Source organism: Mycteria americana, chromosome 4 (assembly GCF_035582795.1).
Source record: "Mycteria americana isolate JAX WOST 10 ecotype Jacksonville Zoo and Gardens chromosome 4, USCA_MyAme_1.0, whole genome shotgun sequence".
Taxonomy (NCBI): domain Eukaryota; kingdom Metazoa; phylum Chordata; class Aves; order Ciconiiformes; family Ciconiidae; genus Mycteria; species Mycteria americana.
Window position 1 is genome coordinate 37,633,419 of NC_134368.1, and position 18,772 is coordinate 37,652,190.

General features: G+C 44.2%; 1 protein-coding gene across 4 annotated transcripts in view; it reads left to right on the forward strand.

The window, feature by feature from the left end:
* Positions 1-18,772, forward strand: part of IRF2 (interferon regulatory factor 2) — a 45,252-nt gene that overhangs the window by 14,827 nt on the left and 11,653 nt on the right. For all 4 annotated transcript variants that reach the window (XM_075500242.1, XM_075500241.1, XM_075500244.1 and 1 more), the window contains exons 2-7: positions 4,146-4,275; positions 5,239-5,346; positions 10,781-10,880; positions 11,493-11,669; positions 13,697-13,743; positions 17,716-17,827. In XM_075500242.1, the coding sequence (XP_075356357.1) occupies positions 5,260-5,346; positions 10,781-10,880; positions 11,493-11,669; positions 13,697-13,743; positions 17,716-17,827 (523 nt within the window). In that variant the 5' untranslated portion in view covers positions 4,146-4,275; positions 5,239-5,259. The remainder of the gene's footprint in view (positions 1-4,145; positions 4,276-5,238; positions 5,347-10,780; positions 10,881-11,492; positions 11,670-13,696; positions 13,744-17,715; positions 17,828-18,772) is intronic.

Below are 18,772 nucleotides of genomic sequence, written 5' to 3' on the forward strand. Positions count from 1 at the left end.
TTGCGTCTTAAAGATGCTGTGGTGACAGCTACCTGCTCAATGCCCTTTGTGTGACTACTCGCAAAAACATTGCTATACCTGTGCTTCCCTCTCTTACGCTGTTGTGACTCTCTTCTATCAGCCATGTCTATACTAGGAAGCTGGCTTTCATGCTTCACCCCGGGCATGCTAGTGTGATTTCCCTGTAGAAAGCTCATTTTCAAGTACAACGTGCAGTAGCAGGAATGGTGTTACTGACTGGCCTCCTCCCAGTCTCTGTGTTCCTAACTGGGTTATGCTGGCCCAGCTTCAGCAGATCCTGTGCTGTCTGCCCTCCGCAGCACTCTTCCTCCGCGTCATGTCTGCAGGATTAGGACAGTTTATAGCTTGTCGGGGGGTAGCCTCCACCGTGTTTTTGTGGTATCTAGTTGCAAAAAAAAAGGCTGAACTGACTGTAGGACTAGCACGAATAGTACAGTAAATAAACCTTCGAAAAAGGTCAAAATAATTGTCCATAAACCGTGGCGTCAGCGCATCTGTGGGCCATGCTTCTTGCGTGGGGCTTGGCTCCTTACAGGCTCCCGGTGGCCTCCCCTTCCAGGAAAATGCCGTTGAGTTGGGGTTAGTGTCTCACACGCTTGGAGCCTGTTTGGGAATCATTTTATTGATGTCTTAATGTCCGTTGATACATGTAAGCTCCCACCGTGGAATAGGCAACTGCCCCTGACTGTGGCCCCCTTTAAGAAAGAGGCGGGTGATAAAAATGGAGCAAAAAAAGGGAAATGATATTCACGGAGCTACCACCCTTAATACAGTTGTAGGAGGTATGGTTATGGTTACAAATTGGGGCTTTTGAAGGTTGGCTGTCTTGTTAAGAATGGCAAGTGTTCATAAAATGAGTTCCTGGCAGGTAGCCCTACTTCCATGTCTAAAGGAGCTCCCCTTTTCTTGTAGGGTAGAAAACTGCTTCCTTGGGTCCCATCTGCATTAGCAGTTGAGTGAGTTTCTTGGTGGTTATTCTTCCCTTCCCCCACCATGGAACAATGCTAAAACAGAAGAAAAACCAAGCAATTATTTTCAATGTAATGCCAGAAAGTTTGACTCCAACATGGGTCTCGGGGACCAAGCATTTTCCTGTGCTCTCCCCAAAGAGATGCTGGGGTTCAGTAGAGTCCAAGTTTGAAGCTGTGGTTTAAAAGTACAGTGGCTTCATTAGCGGTTTTGGATTAAGGGGTTCCTCCCTGTCCTCCCCAGCCACTCGTTCCCACTCCCATGCCGGAGTGCCCTCCCCTCTTGGTTGTGCTGTCACATGCGTCTTTGAGCAGAATGAGAGCCATGATCCAGGTTCAAACAGACAAAAAAAAGCCTTATGGAAAGAAGTATTGCTTGTAAGCCCGCTAAGTTCCCTGGTCTTGTTCACAGAGCTGCCTATGCAAAGAGTATAGCGTTAGCATGTCACAAAACTCAGATGGGACTGAAGGGTGGGGGTGATGGAGTGAGAGATGCTCCTTTGCCACTAGTGGAGCTGGAGCTGCTCCTTCCCCCTGGCTCTTCTCCTCTCCCCTGCCAGCCTGGCCATCTCCAGCCGTGGTCTCTCTGAGGCAGAGGAAGATGGTGCCAAGTGACCTAAGGCAGGCATTAAGCCTTTTTTCCCCCAGTTAACCCAAGTGCGAAGGTTCGAGCTGGCAAAGGTAACTGGGCTTCTGGAGAGGTTTGCTTAGGGCGGTGAATGGATGCCCACTGCTCAGTAGCTCATGGTGGTGGTGAAGCCGGTGGGAACTGGATGCCTTGGCAGCTCTGAAAATACTGGTAGGAGTCCACTTGTCCGATACAAAAAATACAGACACCTGCACATAGGTTCTTATATGTGTAAATTTGCAGGGGAAGTGCAATGTTAACGTTGACCAGGAATGGGAGATAGGTGCATAGGTGCTCCTGGTTTTACAGCCTGCTTCAGATTATAAATGTTGATGTTTCATTCTCCTTAAAAGGATCGACTATTTCTGCTTTTTCCTTTCTGCTGGGTACACTGGAGAGAGGCTGGAGCGAAGGAACTTGGCATGCCTGCTGTTTTGTATGGCTCACCTTAGTTTCTGGCTTTGTAGGTTTGCTTTATAATTAATGTATTCTGATGGAGGGTGAAGCTGGTTTGATGTTAGGTGATGACCCCTGAAACTTTACATGCCTTTGCTGCCTATTTTGGAGAATTTCAAAGGTCTTTACAAATGGGAATGACTCTTAATGGGAGAAGGTGATTGTCCTGCTACTCACTGATGGATGGACTTCAGGTTCTCCTACCTGGAGCCATCAAAATAAGACTCCCAAGTGCACCCATTAACCCCGCTTAGGGACAGACAGAGGCTACTTTTAAGGCACTGCAGAAGTTGATGCTTCTTTTTGTACAAATAAATCATGTGTTTGACACCTCTGGAGGGGAGATGTGGCACCTTCATTTCCCACAGGCAATTAGTCTGTAGAATTGACTTGGTATTTTCATCACAAGGATGTTGATGTGCAGCTGCCGAAAAACCCCCTACATTTTAGCACCATTGTGGTCAGTGCTGTCCTGAGGCAGACAGGTCTGGGGGTGTCTTCTGAAGACGTCAGGCTTTATTTTCTGCAGCACGCACTCTTAGAGAAGCATGGGGTGTGTTTTGATGAGCAGAAGCATGCTGTGCTTGCCCCCCTGTGAAAGATGTTCCCCTAGAAGATGCCCACTGTTCCTTCCAGCAGGACATCACTGCAGGTTATTTTTAGCTGGGTTTGGTTTTACTTTCAGATGAACAGGTCTTGGGAGCCACTCCTCTCTTCTCACAAGCCAAACCTCTTTTCTGATTACCTTGGATTAATTTGCCTTGGTGTGGGTGATGGATGTGAAGGTGTGTGCTGACAGCTCCAGGTGCTAGTCCCAGAGGAGTCCCAGGGTGCCGAAAAGGAGATGAGCACCGAGCACCGCAGTATCTGCAGGGGAGCAGCTGGGGAAGCCCCCGGGAACGTGGGAGGGAAGAGATGACTGGCTCAACAGTGCCGTTTTGGGCAAGACTGGCTTTCTTGGAGTAGCGATGTTGGCAGCTTTCTCATCTCCTGAAATGCGTTGCTTTTGCACAAAAGCAGCTTCTGTTTCTTCCGCTTTGCCTGTCCCAAGTGGGATTTGTTGCTGCTGCCTTCAAGCTTCAAGATGACTTTTCTGCCTTCTAATTTGTTCATTCAGATGGGCTTGAAATTTGTCTTAGGTGCTCATTAGCCAGAAGACAAGACGAGTCCCACTGTTAAATGGGAGCACTCATATATTGAATGCTGAAGATGATGCACAGTGTTTCCAGGAATTGTCTCAAAGTGCATGCATAGTTAAAGATATGCTACAAAGAAATGCATCTAAGATGATCGTTGCATCTACTTGTTTCTTCCTTGACAGATGAATCGAAATTTGCTCGTGTTTTTAGTACGTTGCCATTTGCATTTTTCAGCTTTGACCCAACGTGTAGGAGAAGATAGTACAGATCTCCCATACCCACTCTGCAACCTGGATGGGAATCATTGGTGCCGAGTGGAGGGGGCTGCAGCAGCATGGCCGGCTGCTCGCCACCACCCCGGGGGCCAAAAAAGCTGCACCCGCACCGCCCTCACCCAGAAAACAGCTCCTCTGTTGCACAGAAAGGGGATTTGCACAAGGGCTTGGCCGCTGTCGGGTTCTGGGGTTGGCTTTTTTTTCATGTTTGATGTGAACCTGAAAGGGAGCCTGAGCAGTTGCAACCATTTTCTGAGCTATTTTAGAAATTAGTAGTCACTGGAAACGGCTGTGGCTGAAGCGCGAGTGACCACACAGTAGTAAATGAAATGCCAATATGTTTGCTAAGAGATTAGCGTGAGCACGGCTGCTGGTAAATTCTCTGAACACATCAAAGAGCCTTATTGTTGCACTCCGGTTTTAATTCCTTATTAGTTTCAGGAAATACATGTCCTCAGAGCAATGAGAGGAAACTTTGAACGTTTTTCTTCCTCTTGTGCTGGGTGTGGGCTTGGTACTGCCTAATTGTTAGTCTGTCTGATGCCTGTACTCCCATAGGAAGCAAGAACAAACCCATTTACATTTGTGTCATTGCTGTGTGCTTTCAAATACGTGGCCTACTCATTTTTTTCTTTCTTTCTTTCTTTTTTTTTTTAAGATCAAAGGTGACAAGAATAGCGGAGCAGAGAAGTTAAGAATGATGCAGAGAACACAGATGTGAAGAACAAAGGAGAGAGGAAGGAGCTGAGCCCGGTGCAGAGGGGGAGAGGGGAAGAAGAAGTCTAAATGCAAGTACTTGAACATAGAAATGATGGGTTGCAGGCTGCTTAACAGGAGTTTAACGTGGTGCTTTAATCTGCATCTAGTGCCGGTTGGCACTTTCAGAGCGGTGCCTGAGATAGGTTAATGTTTTTAAAATTTTCTGCCTCAGGTTCAAGACTTTGGACTCTTATGTCAATAATTTACAGCTCTAAACAGGGAAGTGGCATCAGGGTCACGTGTGTGTGTGTGAGAGAGAGAGAGAGGAAAAAAAAGAAGTCAGTTTGAGTTTTAACTGAATAATGTAATGTGGCATGGTGCAGCTGAGGGGGCTGTAAAGCACTCACTTCCTAGCTAAGCAGTATCGAAATGTAAAATAGCAGCTAAAAAATCAGTGACTGGGTTGATCAGAGAAAGCTGGAGGGAGAGGGTCACACTACTCAACCAGAACCAAAGTTGTCTGATAAATTGCTGTGATGTAAAATGTATTTTTCATCATTTTAGTCAAATTTCTGGGACAGAAACAGCCATTTGAAAACATTCTTGTTAGCAGGTGCATCATTGTAGCTAGTACAGTGATGCCTCCTGCATGTGAATTTTTTGGTTACATTTTTTTTCTTGGCAAAAAAAGGTCTTGTGCAAATGCAGGTACATGGGCCAAGAAAACGTCTCTTCAGGAGTCTAATTGTTTTTCTTTGTGGCCTCTGGTATCCCGCCTGTATAAGCACACAAGCTTTTGCCGATATGAAGTGTCTTCTTCAGGTGAAGGTTTTCCTAATCCAGGTGTGCCAAAGAGTGTTTTCTGCCATCGAGAATGCTTTCTCATCTCAGTTGCTCTTAGGGCAGGTTCCTGCATAGATCCAAAGTCACTATTATATTTATAATTGTTTGACACCTGCAAAGCTTTAATAAGTCTGTACTGTGCGGAGATGGGGGAGCTGTCTGGGAGTTCTGCCTGGAAAACAAGTAACCTTGTCCTTTGTTCCCTGCAGCTCCTTCCCGGGCTGGTGACAATGCCTGTTGAAAGGATGCGGATGCGCCCCTGGCTGGAAGAGCAAATCAACTCTAACACGATACCGGGGCTGAAATGGCTAAATAAGGTAAGGGGGGTGCTTGCACACGTGTATGTACGTGTGCTGAAGAGGGACTTTATAGCAGTGCCTGAGGTTTGGATAGGTAAATCAGCTCATTCCTGGTTTTCAAAGGAGTGACATGGGGAGGAAGGGCAAAGCTGAATGCTTCCTGCTGAACCTGTTCCTCCGGCCTCGCCTGCCAGATCTGAGGCGCCCTGCTTTGGCCTGGTGAATTTGTGGCTCCTTTGAAAGCATTTTCCAACTCTTTGTTGTTGGAGCGAGCGTTTCTGGAGACTCCGCTAGGTTTTTCTTAAGCTGGGAACAGATTGCTCACCAAGTAGCGTCAGAGGGATGTGAACAAAATGCTCTCCTGAGGTGGAAGGCTATATTCTGTGTTAGACTCTGGGTTGAAGCAACAACCTCCTGTTTCAGACTTGAGTGACTTCTCTGATACTTCTCAACCTGGGAGAAAATGGTGTAACTTTTCCCCTGCCAGACCCAAACCTAATATTCCTGGTCCTGAGCTACTACTGAGAGCTCTAGACACTTTGAGAGCACAAGCGTGGGATCCAAAATGTCAGTGCCTAATTTGAGGGTTTTTTTAACTGGCTCAGTAAAACCAAGGAGTGTATTTGAGACTTTGAACAGTAATAAACCCTGGAAATATTGCATGCGTTCTGCAGTATGCAGGAGAGTAATTCACCACACTGAAAAGCATGAAGCAATTTTGACTACAGAGGCTACTTTATTATCAAAATGGGTGGAAATGCACAAGGTCAGGTGCAGAAACACAGGAGCTGCTACTCTGCTTAAGACACTAACCCAGTTAATCTGGTATCCTCCCTATAGTAGTAGTAGTGATGCTCAGGTGGTCATTTTTAGAGCTGAAGAATGGCAATTAAGATTACTACTTTTTATTTCAGCTTTCAAAGCTAGAAATGCTTGTGACTATAAACTTATCAGGAGCCCTTTAAATTTCAGCTACGAATTTTGTTTCTCAGGAACTTCCTGCATCAGTGACTCTCACATGCTGTGGCTGGGTAAATAAATATTGCTTTATCCATTCCCTAGTTAGCCGCCCTGTGAATTTGAGTAGGTCCTTGTTCTTGCATAATAGGGTCACAGCTGAAGTGGAGGAAGAGACCAGTTTTCAGTGTTGTCTCTGTAATTTGAGTCCCACGTTCAGGTGCCTACGGATTCTTCCTCTTGAGTACCTCTACTTTGATGTCAGGTATCTCCTGCTGACAGTCCATCTCTGCTGTCCTTTGCTGAGCATTCCTGCCCAATCCTGAAATAATTTCTCTGCACTTAGCAGGGCACAGTGTTGCAGATGTGAGCATATTACTCTTTAAATATAATGTTGTCATCTGTAGGTTATGTTCACTTAGCCTTTTTCGGTACACCCCAGGAATGTACTTGCCTCCTTTGCTCTGCAGTGTGAAAACGCTGCCACTATGCTAAAGGTGTCATTCTTCCCAAGTTCAGCCCACCAGCCCATAAAGGCAGTTTGCAAGGCATGTCATGTTGTTTAATGTTTGCAGCCCTCTGATTGCGTTGTTATAGCGGTTTCTGCCTTGTGCTTCCGGCATAAACTGTTTGCATGCGAGAGTCAGTAGGAGATTTTGTCCTTAGTTAGCATACTCTATATTGACCAAGGCTTGTCTCACAAATAAAGTATTTTGAAATGGTGTTTTTTTTTTTCTTTCCTAAAACAAAGCCCTGGCTCCTACCAGAAAGAGGATACCAGGCTAAGTGGCCTGCCTTGAGGTTTATTAAACTGATTCCCCACTTCTACCCTCTGATTTGGCATCATTCTGGGTTGCCTTTATTGTGCTCAACAACCTAATTGCACTTCTGAGCATTTCTGTTTAAAAATGTTTAAACATTCATTCCAATAATGAATCATTAAACCAAAAATATTTCTATTTTTACTGTAAATCCTGACCATAAACAAAGCCATGCATGGAATCAATGACACAGTGTCATGTGTATCACAGCCCTTTCTGTACCCACAGAATCAACTCTGGAGGCTGTAGGATTTTGGGATTTGTATATTTTAGTCAGAGTTTGGCAAAGGATCGTTCACAGTACAGAAAAGAAGGTGGGTCAGATTAGCAAGAGAATGGCACTCGTGTGTGTGCACAGCTTTAAGAAAATAAGATTTAAATACTAAAGAAACGATTACCATTCTGGGTTTGTCATTGGCTGTCTCTTCTTGGGGAATTTTTCCAGACTGAGAAAGGAATTAAACCTCTCTTGGTTAAAAATTACAAATCAGGTACAGCTGACTTACCTAATTCCTTCCTCTACTGTCAGTTGATCACATTATACCTCCTGCTTTGTGTTCCCCTCCAGAACAGACCCCTCTCTTTAGGGCTTAAAAAATAAATACTTGTGTACCTCCCTGGTGAAAATGTTATCCTGCTCAATGGTGTGAGGGAGGAAGGGAATTTCTTTACCTTCCCAGAGAGACAAAACCGGGAGGTGTGAAGGAAATTACATAGTTCAGTAGAGGGCAGAGGTGGTGTGAGGAGAGGGATAATGAGAGGTCAGTGTCCCTCATGGATCTGGAAAAGGAAATTAGAGTGAAAACATTCAGAGTAGCTGTGACAGGAGTCGAGAGGCAACCTGCTGCTTTGATGGATGCTTGGAGTATTACCCTCCAGACGGATGCTGCTATTTAAAATCTATCCTATGACTTTCTAGCTAGTGTGTGATCTCATGCTTATTCACCTGCTTGGAGCATTTTGCAATGCTAGGGTTGCAAGCGTTCGATACTATTTTCCTCTTTCTGCCTATTTCTAGGAATGTGACACCTTTTCCCTTTTGATGTCCCCACTGGAGTTTGGTAGCAATTCCTGTTACGCTGCAAAAGTTTTGTGCGTTGTGCTTTTGACTTTAGGTGAGGCTAATTTTTTAATAGAAACACAAGACTCCTACACAAATGTCCAGTAATGGAGTGCCGTACCAGACAGCACGTGGTTTTCCGAGTCTAAGAGAAAGCTGATGAGCCTTTTCCTATTAAGGTCATTATTAGGAAGCATCAACTGAAGAATGATATAGGTAAATGTTTGATAATGTGTGAAATCAAAAATTAGTATTTTAATAGAAAGCATCTAGGTAAACTAGAGGAGAACACACAACCACGTGGTATTGCTGCAATCAGCAGTCTTGCGGGATTTCAGACATATTTGATAGTTGATGAGAAAATATGTAGTTTATATATAGGTATGTAAAATTATGTATGTATTATAAAATTATAATGCACGTGGATTCTATGATTTTTTTATTTATATTATAATTTGCTATAAGTCCGTGTGCTTCAAGACATCTGGGGTTGGGAAGAACTTTCTGTAATGAACAGAAACACTGTAATGAACACTTACACTGCTGTTGAGAGTGTCCTGGCATGTTCCTTTGAAGCAGTGAGTACGACTGATGATGACAGGATGCTGTGTCTGGAGTCTTGTTCAGTCTGCTAGTTCCCATAGAACTTTTTAAATTATCACGCGGAATATGAAATTCATGGTATAACCTCTGTAGCATTGTGTAGCATTGTTCAAACTTCTCCCTACCACCAAGCATGAGAAGACTTTTTAATCTGGTCAATTCTTAAAGTTCTTGTTGATAGAAGTTGTTCTCTACGGAAGTATGAATTTTTTTCCATGCTCATTATAGTCTATGGGAGAGTAAAGGCAAGGAAGCTTATGCTAGCTCTGATGAATACAGTAGTGCTGTGGACCACAGTATAGTGGGGATGAGGCTTTCTTTAGACCAATTCTACTTGGGGAAAGAGGAGAGCAACTCTGTAGGATGGTTTAACTGTATAGAGAGGGAAGAGGAAGGAGGCAAAAGGCAAGTGAGAGCAGTGATGGGATTAGATTAAGAGGAAGAATGAGAGAGTGAGGCCTTGAAGGGGAACGAGGAATGTATTAAATCTGTGCTTTCACCAAATTAAAGAAAAGATCAAGCCAAGCGAGAAGGGAAGAATGCAATTCCAAACAAGTGAATGTAAAGGAGAGAAAGGATTGAAGACAAGAGTTGAAAGACGATACAAAACACAGGCTCGAAAAAGAAGAGATCACATGGAAAGGAAGGGAAATAAATCTAACCTTGACATTAGTGAAATATTAACCAAACAGACAAGGAAGAAAAGTGGTTGTTGGAGGAAGGGGAAAGGGCAAAGGAGTCATCTCACCTGACCGCAGACATCTACAATGCAGTAGTTTAAATGAGAGCTGCCTGCCTAGAGTTGTTTGTAGTCAATGGAGAGAAATAGGCTCTTTTAGGATGCAATTCAGTTGGCATAGCTCAGGTGGCCACCTCAGGAGGAGGGTGCATTTTGCCCTGGAAGTGCTTTTGTCTTCACAGACTGAGAAGTGGATCTAAACCTGTAGTGGCAGTGTTTATAGCACAAGATGTCTGCTTGTGAAGCCAGGTAAGATCCCAATAGGGGAGAAAAAAGAAGTGTTGTGGCACAAACTCCTTTTGTATGGCTTTGCAGAAATGAGTGTGAAGAGTCTGAAGTAGTCCTGTAGGTCAGCACATAGGAATTCGTTCCCATGTTGTACGACATAAAAGCACAACTGACCCAGCATCCATCTGGCCCAGTACTCTGTGTGCTAAGTTCTTGTATAGGAAGGAGTATAGGAAACATGCTGTTTAAGCTCTGAAAGCCATAGGGCTCCCAGAGCTGGAGCTGCATCCCAAAACTATCATCTTCAATACTCAACAGTGTACTATCTTCCATGAGTTTTTCTGATCCCTTTGGGAATCAGTTCATGCTTCGACCACATAAGGCATGCCCTGGTTTAACTACATGTTGTGTGTTAAAAAAAATAATTTAAAAAAAGCCTTCCTTTGGGTTGCTTTAAATGCACTCTTTGGCCTAAAGTTTCTAAACTAAAATATGTTCAACTATCTTCAATGCCACCCGTTCACATGGGTGTTTTGTATTTTTCATCCCCACTGGAGAGATGTCTACAGTTGATATATGCCTGTTTGCTTGGCATATAAATTTGAGAGCTCCCTTTCCTTCACCATGCTAGTATTTTACTGGCTGAATTCTAAATCCCTTGAATTTGCTCTGTTCCTATGGTTGTTTAGTTTCATATCTCATTTTTCTAATCATAAAAGTGTCTGTGCTGCCAAAACTAGCCTTCGTTTGAATGTTTAGAAATGTGTAGCACTGCATGTTTTATCCATGTGTCAGCTTGGAAAGCTGCCAGGCTCATCATCTGTGAAGGGGCTTCTGAGTATTTCATATACTTAGAGCTGTATTCTGCTTTTGGTGATGCCAGTGGATATTTTCCTATTGAGTTCAGTGACAGCGGCACTGGGTTAGAAGGAAGCAAAGCACTTGCAGATGCTGGAACTGTGCTTTTAAATAAGTGACTTAAAGTCATCAGAAGATCCCTCAAGTCAATCAGTGTTGGCATTTCCTGTTTGTTTTCCCTTCCAGGAGAAGAAGATTTTTCAGATTCCCTGGATGCATGCCGCAAGACATGGGTGGGATGTTGAAAAAGATGCTCCCTTATTTAGAAACTGGGCAATTCACACAGGTATTGGAACTCTCTTTCTGCAGGACAGGTTTTCACATTGTTTTCCCTTTTAAAGTTACATTTTCCTTCTTTCTTGTCTTTGCTTTTACTAACACACAGAGTGAATTTAAGTTTCTAGATTTGTGGGAAGCTAAGTGCTTTTTTCAAGGCCTGCGATACTCTCCAGCTTTATTGAAGCGCCATAACTCATTTGCATTGAGGAACACAGTAAAACTTAATTGATTTAAACGTTAACAAGATCGGGTTCAAAACTGTCGGGAGTAGAGCACACTCAGCACTTTGTAGACTTGGGCCCTTAGGCTTTTTATGCCTTTCTATGGATTTGAGCCAGACATAATAAAGGTAGATGCTGTGCAAGCTTTTCCACATTGTTGTGGAGTTGCATCTGATCTGCAGTGCCCTGGGTCTTTCTTGAGCAGAAGCTATACATCGTGTGTTCTAGAAACGTGCATGGGAATGAGATCACAACGCTCTCTTGCAACCTCAGCTACTGTTTGAATGCTTGTCGTGGGAACCAAAGGCCGATACCTTGAAGTTAACCTGCACTGTTATTGATTCGCCTTAGGTTTTCAATTGCACGTCGCGTGTGCCTAACTTTCTTTTCTTGCTTAGGAAAATACCAGTCAGGAGTAGATAAACCCGATCCAAAGACGTGGAAGGCAAACTTCCGTTGTGCTATGAACTCTCTGCCTGACATAGAAGAAGTGAAGGACAAAAGTATAAAGAAAGGAAACAATGCCTTCAGGGTGTACCGGATGCTGCCGTTATCTGAAAGACCTTCCAAAAAAGGTAAAGGGGAAAGCTTGTCAACATGAAAATGGTGTTGGGAGCATTGTTGTTATTTTGGGGCCTGCAAAATATGCCAGTTCTACTTCTGCCATGAAGCTAGATGTTTTTATCCAGATGTTCCCCAGAACTTAGGAGCAGCTGTGTGAAAAATGGGATACATTCAGTTAAGAGAACAAGCTGCTTGGAGAGAGGATGAACGAGATGTGATAACCCCCAAGCTGGTGATGTGTGTGAATTGTGTTAGTTCTGTTAAAGCCGATGGAGTTGTGTACAGATGCTAGTCCAGGTCTCCTTCAGTCAAGGAAGATGGTGAGGGTGATATTAGAGATCAAAGCATTTAACTCAGTAGGGCTCATTCAGGATACAGACGTTCTGGTATCTTTTTTCAAGCAAGGGTGCTTGTTGAGCTGAGTGGGAGCAATACACTCTGCTCAGAACATTAAACCATGAAACCACTTTGTCAGTTACATAGCTACACTAGGCCATGAAAAACCATCCGCCAGAGCATGATAATGGTGAAATGGGAAACTATGTTTGAATCCCCAAATTTAGGGGTTAGGTCTCCCACCTGCCAGGAAAGGATCTAACCACGAGGTCAATCTCATGAGTATTTGGTTTCTTACGGAGTAGAAACATTGGCTTCTTTATGGCTCATTGGCTTCCATATGGCTTCGTTACTGGTTTATGGAGTAGAATAATGGCTTCCTTAGTCCTCTGGTATCCTCTGGTGTCTAGGATTTTTGGACAAAAATACAACCTGCAAACCAAACACATGGTGTTCCTCTAAAATCCAATTAGTTCACCTGTAGCTCAGTTTGTTGTTTTCTTAAATTGAGAAGTGAAAGGCACATCTTCAGTTTAAGGTCAGTGTGATTGGAAATGATGAACTCTGGCATTTTTGGGGCAGAATCATGCTATGAAAGGGAGATAAATCTGCAAAAGGTAGAACAGTTGCTTTGAAACTGTTTCCAGTCTCTTGTCAATGGTGTATTTTGTATGTTCAGGCATACTTCCCTGAACGATAACCTGTCCCATTGTGATAGATTCCTCTCATAGCTGTAAGAACTAGAAAAGTTCATCATGAAAGCTGAGATTCTGGAGATGGGGGCTGTAGCAGGAGAGGATTCTGCAGCAAGTCCAATTACGCTAAAACTCTGACATATTTTGGGCCCTGTATATATTCTCACATGCCCTTTCTATGTGGCATGTGGCTAAATTTATGTGTGAGTGAGAGCAAAAGAATTTGGCTGCAAACATTTCTAATTCTCAGTGCTATCTTGTAGTAGAGATGGGAGAAATTCCTGAGGCGTGTCTGTGCAAACAGTGGGGTAGAGCTGAGCTTGCACCAGCAGGTCTGAGCTTCCACATCAGGGTCTCATCAGGTCAGAGCAGGGGCAGCAACACTGGGGTCTGCCAAGGCACACGGCATTTTGTGAGGGTCATATGCTGTGTGGTTTTCTGGATTCTCAAGTCCAGCATGATTGCATAAACCACTTTTGCATGAATTATAATATATTTCCCCACTCCCAGGTTGCAACTATTTACAAAAATATTTGTTGAAGTTTATTGTGATCTCTTTTCACATTAAATCAATGAACAATCTCCCTTTTCCTATAGCTACAGTGAGAGTATCACAAATGTGATGAGACGTGTATTTTGATTTTTTTTTCCCTTTAAGAGTATTTTTCTCCCACTGCCTTCTTTTTTAACAGGCCTTGTTGCTTAGTTTGTCACTCTTCCATATTTTTCACCTTGATTTTTTGACTGCAATTGCTTTCCTCAGTCCCATCGCTGTTCTTTTTTGTAGCCCTTTAAAAATGAAACACAAAGCCAGAGTGTTCAAGGTGAATTTTTGACTGCCTAGGCCTTAAGGGGGGTTTAAAATTAAGCAAAACGTGTTCTCCGTTTCCTAGGAGGTGCTGCCATTTTGAGGCACATTTTGGGGCTATTTGTTGGTGAATATAGAAAGTGTGAAGGATAAGTCATGGCACACAGGGCTCTAAGAAATCTTCCTTCTGTTGTTGCAGGAAAAAAAACGAAGTCTGAGAAGGATGACAAATTCAAACAAATTAAGGTAAGAAGTGGCTGTTTAATAGTGCGAGAGCTTGTGAAAACAATCTGTTGCAAATTTTTTTAATAGCCCCAATCGTATATTGTGGTGGATATTTGCAAATCTCTCATGCTTGTGGTTTGGTTAAGTAGCTACAGTCACATGGGATGTTTGGGGTTTTTTTTTAAAAATGTGAAGGCTGTTAGAGCTGTGACTGACGTCATCAGTTGACACAGCCCTTGTGGTACAATGCCTGGAGGTTGGAAAACTGGCAGCCTTGGCAATACATTTGCCATTTGTTTGTCTGTGTAAGTAGAAATACAGTAATTATGGAAGGAATGCTTCTGAACAATAGAGCTACCTTTTGGAGCAATTAATTTCTGTGCGTAAGGCATTGGAAATTCATTTGCGTTCAGGCGAGGGGGAGAAGTTCTGTCAGAGCTGCACCTTCTGCTCCTGTTTTGTCAGTTAGAAGACCTCAGCTGTAAAGCTCCTCAGTCACTGCCTGAGATTTCTGCTTGTTCAGAGCATGGACCCAGATTGACTTTAGCTTTCCCTACAAAGCATGGTGTTTCCTAGCTTTCGCACTTCTGCCAAGCGCCTCTATGAGGTGGTCAGTATTACACACCGGCAGGATTTGGTCTGCCTTTGATTTTTTCAAAAAGCAAATTGCAAAGGTTTCAGACTTTCAGCCTTCAGTGAAGTTGGTGTTCTTGGGTTGCACATAGTAGCTGTGTCTGCAGCAGAAGGGCAGCTTGGTCCCCTGCTGCTTGCTTGTGAAGGGCTGTGCCACCCACGCCTGGGCACAGGTTCTTCACCCGTTGGCCAGGAGATGCTCTGGGCCAGGTGAACCCAGAGGCCTGGGAAAACTCCTCCGTTGAAATTGAGTTTGGAAGGCAGACACTGTCCCAGTGGTTGTGACTTGTGCAGTTACATGTCAGAATACTGTGATTTTTAAATTGTCTTAAAGGAACCCCTTTTTAACCATCCTATCTGGATCACACAGCCACGCGTGCTTGTTATAACATGACTCTGATGGTAGCCTGTGTTCAGAGGGAGCCAGTAAACTCCTTTGGTCAGAGCAGAGCAATGTGTGATGCCTGCCAAAGCTTGCAGCAGCACTTTGCCATTCCCCTCCTTCCTAATCTTTCTTTTAGTCAAAATATTAAATGCCTGAAAAGCTGTAGAGGCGCTTGAACAACCTCGTCCTCTCCATTAAGATTAATCTCACCAATAGTCATTGCTGAGGGAGTCCCAGTGATGCCTGGGAGATGAGTGCATGTGGCATTAGGCCTGGGAGTAGGTGCCAGTGGGGTGATGCTTGCAGCTGGGAGCGCTTTTCTCCAGCTCGCTTGCTCTGGGCTGCACAGAAGCGTTAGGCTAAGCAACGCAGAGCAGTGAGCTGAGCTGGCCATACCTCCAGCACGTACACCTACCAGCGATACCTACTATGAGCATAAAGCTCACCAGCCACCAACTATGGTATGGCCACTTAGATCTTGTAGGCTTTGAGCTGAGGCCAAGTGGTATTCTTATCTGTTCCCCCTTATTCTGACAAATGCGTACACAAGCTGGCCTCCAGATATGCCTGGATTTTAAAATAGATGCTCCTTCCATGCTCAGCTACTGTTAGACTAGCTATTGAATGTTGAAGGCTATAATAGTGGAGAAGGGTGGTGGGTGAATTAATGCAAATGCACGCTTCTGAGCATTGAAAGCTGCTTATAATTGCTTTGCTCGGTGATGTGAATTCCTGAGATCCGAGTTGCGTGTTTTGCATTGAACGCCTTGCAGTTACCCTGAAAACCTCTCTTTAGTGGAGGTGAGTGGGAGGCTGCTCCACAATCTGCCTGGTAACTGCAATGGGGTAATATCAGCAGAGGGAGAAGCTGAGGATCCGAGTGCAGATCTATGAAGGGACTTCAGCATAGCAAGAGTCTCGCATTGAGCTCCTCCCTGTTGCCACTGCTGGACCCTGTGGGCACCCACAGCAAATGCTGGTGGGGGTGAAGAGCCCTGCCAGGCCTTGCTGAGCTTGAGCAGGGTGCTCAGGGCACTTCCCTGCCTGTCCCCGTGGATGTGAGAGACCTGGGCCTTACCAAATCCCTGCTCCGCACTAGGTAAGGGGGGCTGCGAGCAGGTCTCCCACATGGCAGATAGATTTCTGACCACTGGGCTTTGGGGCAGATGGGGTCTCTCTGTTAAAACGTGAATTCTCAGCGATGGAAGGAGGGCGTGTCTGAGTAACCTAGACAAAAATAGGCTCTTTCCTTTGAAACAAAATTAAGGGCTGAACTGCCTGCCTGAGGCTTATTTTCTACCTTATCCTAGATGTATCCTTTTGATGATGCGTGCAGCTCTCCGCTGAGACATTTTTTAAAGTCTAAGTGACACCTTTCCCCATGCATTTAGCTTAGGCTTCCAGCAGGCATCTGGACGCTGAAAATTTAGGTGATTTAACACAGTGTCCAAGTCCCTTCGTCAATCTGGCACCATCACCTGAGTTCCAGGATGCATATTTGTTTCTGCAGCTCGAAAGGGGCTACTGAATAAATTTCCCTGTAACCAAGCCTCAGTTAAGCTGAGCAAGGTGCTGCATGCGCAGCGTTCCCACGGGGGTTGCTGTGCTTGCTGGGGCATTGCACAACACCAGAGGCTCAGGGCTCCAGTGTGCAGCCCTAACCTGTCTCTGCAATCAGTGATCTTCAGTGGATCAATAGCAGCTAATTTTATCTTTTGGGGCTCTCAAATTCTTTGACCTGCAGGTCAACACAACCAGTGCAGCTCATCAAAGACCTAGTTGCCATTAGCACTAACTTTGCACTCTTCTGATGTGCAGAGGGGCCTTGGGACAGGGTGCGTGTTTGCACTGCTTAATGGCTGGGAAGGTGCAGACTTGTGTCAAAGTGACAGCTCTTTTTGAGTGGATCACAATCACAGCAATTGGCATTCAGGAAAGACCTGTCACGCTGTCCCCAGTTTTTTGTCCCTGTGATAACAGTTCATACGGTTAGTACTGTGAAGGGCTGCCACCACAAGTCTTGAGGCTCACCTTTTCCCTGCCCTTGCTGAAATGCTTTAGAGCAGTGAAAATGGGCATGGAGTGGCATCAGATCCAACTGGCAGCTCTGCACCTCTCTGCAGGTGTCCCTGGGTCAGCAGCAAGGCAGAATTTCCCTTGCAAGGCTGGCACTGCCAGCCCAGAGTAAGAGCAGAAGACTTCAGACTTTGCAACCGATAACCCTGTAAGGGAGCCAATGCCAGGGAGGAGGCTCGACCTGTAGATAATCTTTTAAATGTGTTTATAGCTTTTTAAAGAAATCCTGAGTTTATGGAATTAAACTTTTTGGTGTCTATTCTGAAGGGTGTTTTTTAGATTCCCACTCGAGTGTACCAGACCTACAGAGATGTATCTTGTGGAAAGCTCAGTCTATGTAGAACAGGTGGTGTTTTCCCAACGCTATTGCCCTGTGGTAGTGTTTATGATGTGAGCTAAAAGGCTGTATTTAGTGTAAACACTTTGGTTTGCTTTCAGGCTTGCTGCAGACAAAAATTAAGGCTAGAATTTAGTAATTGGTATACAGAAGCTAAGGCTTCCTTTCAGAGAGCGCTAAGAGATACAGCATGTTTGGAAGGGAATGAGGATGAATATTAAATAGAGTACCGTTTTAAAGCAATGTTTCTTCCTTGTTTGTTCCAAATGTTAATCTCTTGTAGTAAATAGCACACTAATTTCTTGCTCTCTGAAGGCTCACTCTAAATCTGAAAATTAAAAATAGCTTTCATTTCAAAGCAGAAGATTTGGAAATAGAATAGACTCTGGCTTCTTCTCAGAGAACCAAAATATTCATTCTGTGACTATGTCTAGCAGAGAGCAGGGGGTATATGGCAGGCAGAAGTGATATGAGTTATTACTGTCTCAGAACAAAGAGATGAACTGAGTCCAGGCTCCTAAAATAAATCAAACCTGACCCAACTGTACTGTTTTCATTCTAGCAAGAGCCAGTTGAATCATCTTTTGGGATTAATGGGCTAAATGACGTCACTTCTGACTATTTCCTGTCCTCCAGTATAAAAAACGAAGTTGACAGTACAGTGAACTTTGTAGGTAAGTACTCCTGTGCTTTTCTTATATGCTAAGCATACAGGTGACTTCAAAAACTCTTTTGGCTCTGCCAAACTCAGCTTTCCATCAGCATTTTGCACTTTGGAGAACACCACGGTTACAATCAGGTCAACACATTTTTCACTAACCCAAGCCACGCAAGGTCCTGGTTGCACATCAGCCCCACCACCTTGCAGAGACAGCAAGCAGCACTATGGCAGCGTGGTGGTTCCCCTGAGAGCAAAGCACTTACAGACATGTTCAGGTGACTTTTCCTGACGTGAACTTACTGCATAGGGTAGTCCTCAGCTATGAGACTAGCCAGTGTCACGTGGAAGTTAAACTGCAGTTGGATGGCGGTTTCCCATTGCTCAAAGCAGAGGTTTGTATAGGGTACCATTTTATTTGGGAGTTTAAACCTGCAGATGAAAGGGAGGAACTTCGCTCTTTTTACTGGTACCTCAGTGGCAGAGTTACTTCTTAACATCACTGAGCTAACAACAAGGATCAGCAAAGGCTGTATTTGGAAACTGGTACATTAGGAGTTAGCTGGCATCTCAGCATGTGAATAATTGGTTCTCTGTAGAATAATTGGGCTGGTTTTTGACAGCTCTTTTTTGGCTGAGGTTGTCCCTGCAGCAAGGGCTCCTAGAAATGTGACCCATATACCATTTTCTCTAGAATTCCACTTTTATACGTGTCAGAAAAGTGTTTGAAAAATACGTTAGTCTTCTGTTTGGAGATATGGCAGAACTTATGTGCAGTGACTATTTTTGATGCCCATGTCTTGGGTTGCAGGGCTTTGCATAGTCATTCTGCTCAAGTACTTCTGTGGCTGAGGAGTTTGTGAGTAGTTTTCCTCTCTTTATGGCAGTTCATTTAATCAGCTGTGGCTTTGTAAGAGTGTTAGAACATGATTGTTGCTCCTACTATTACAGAGGGTTATAT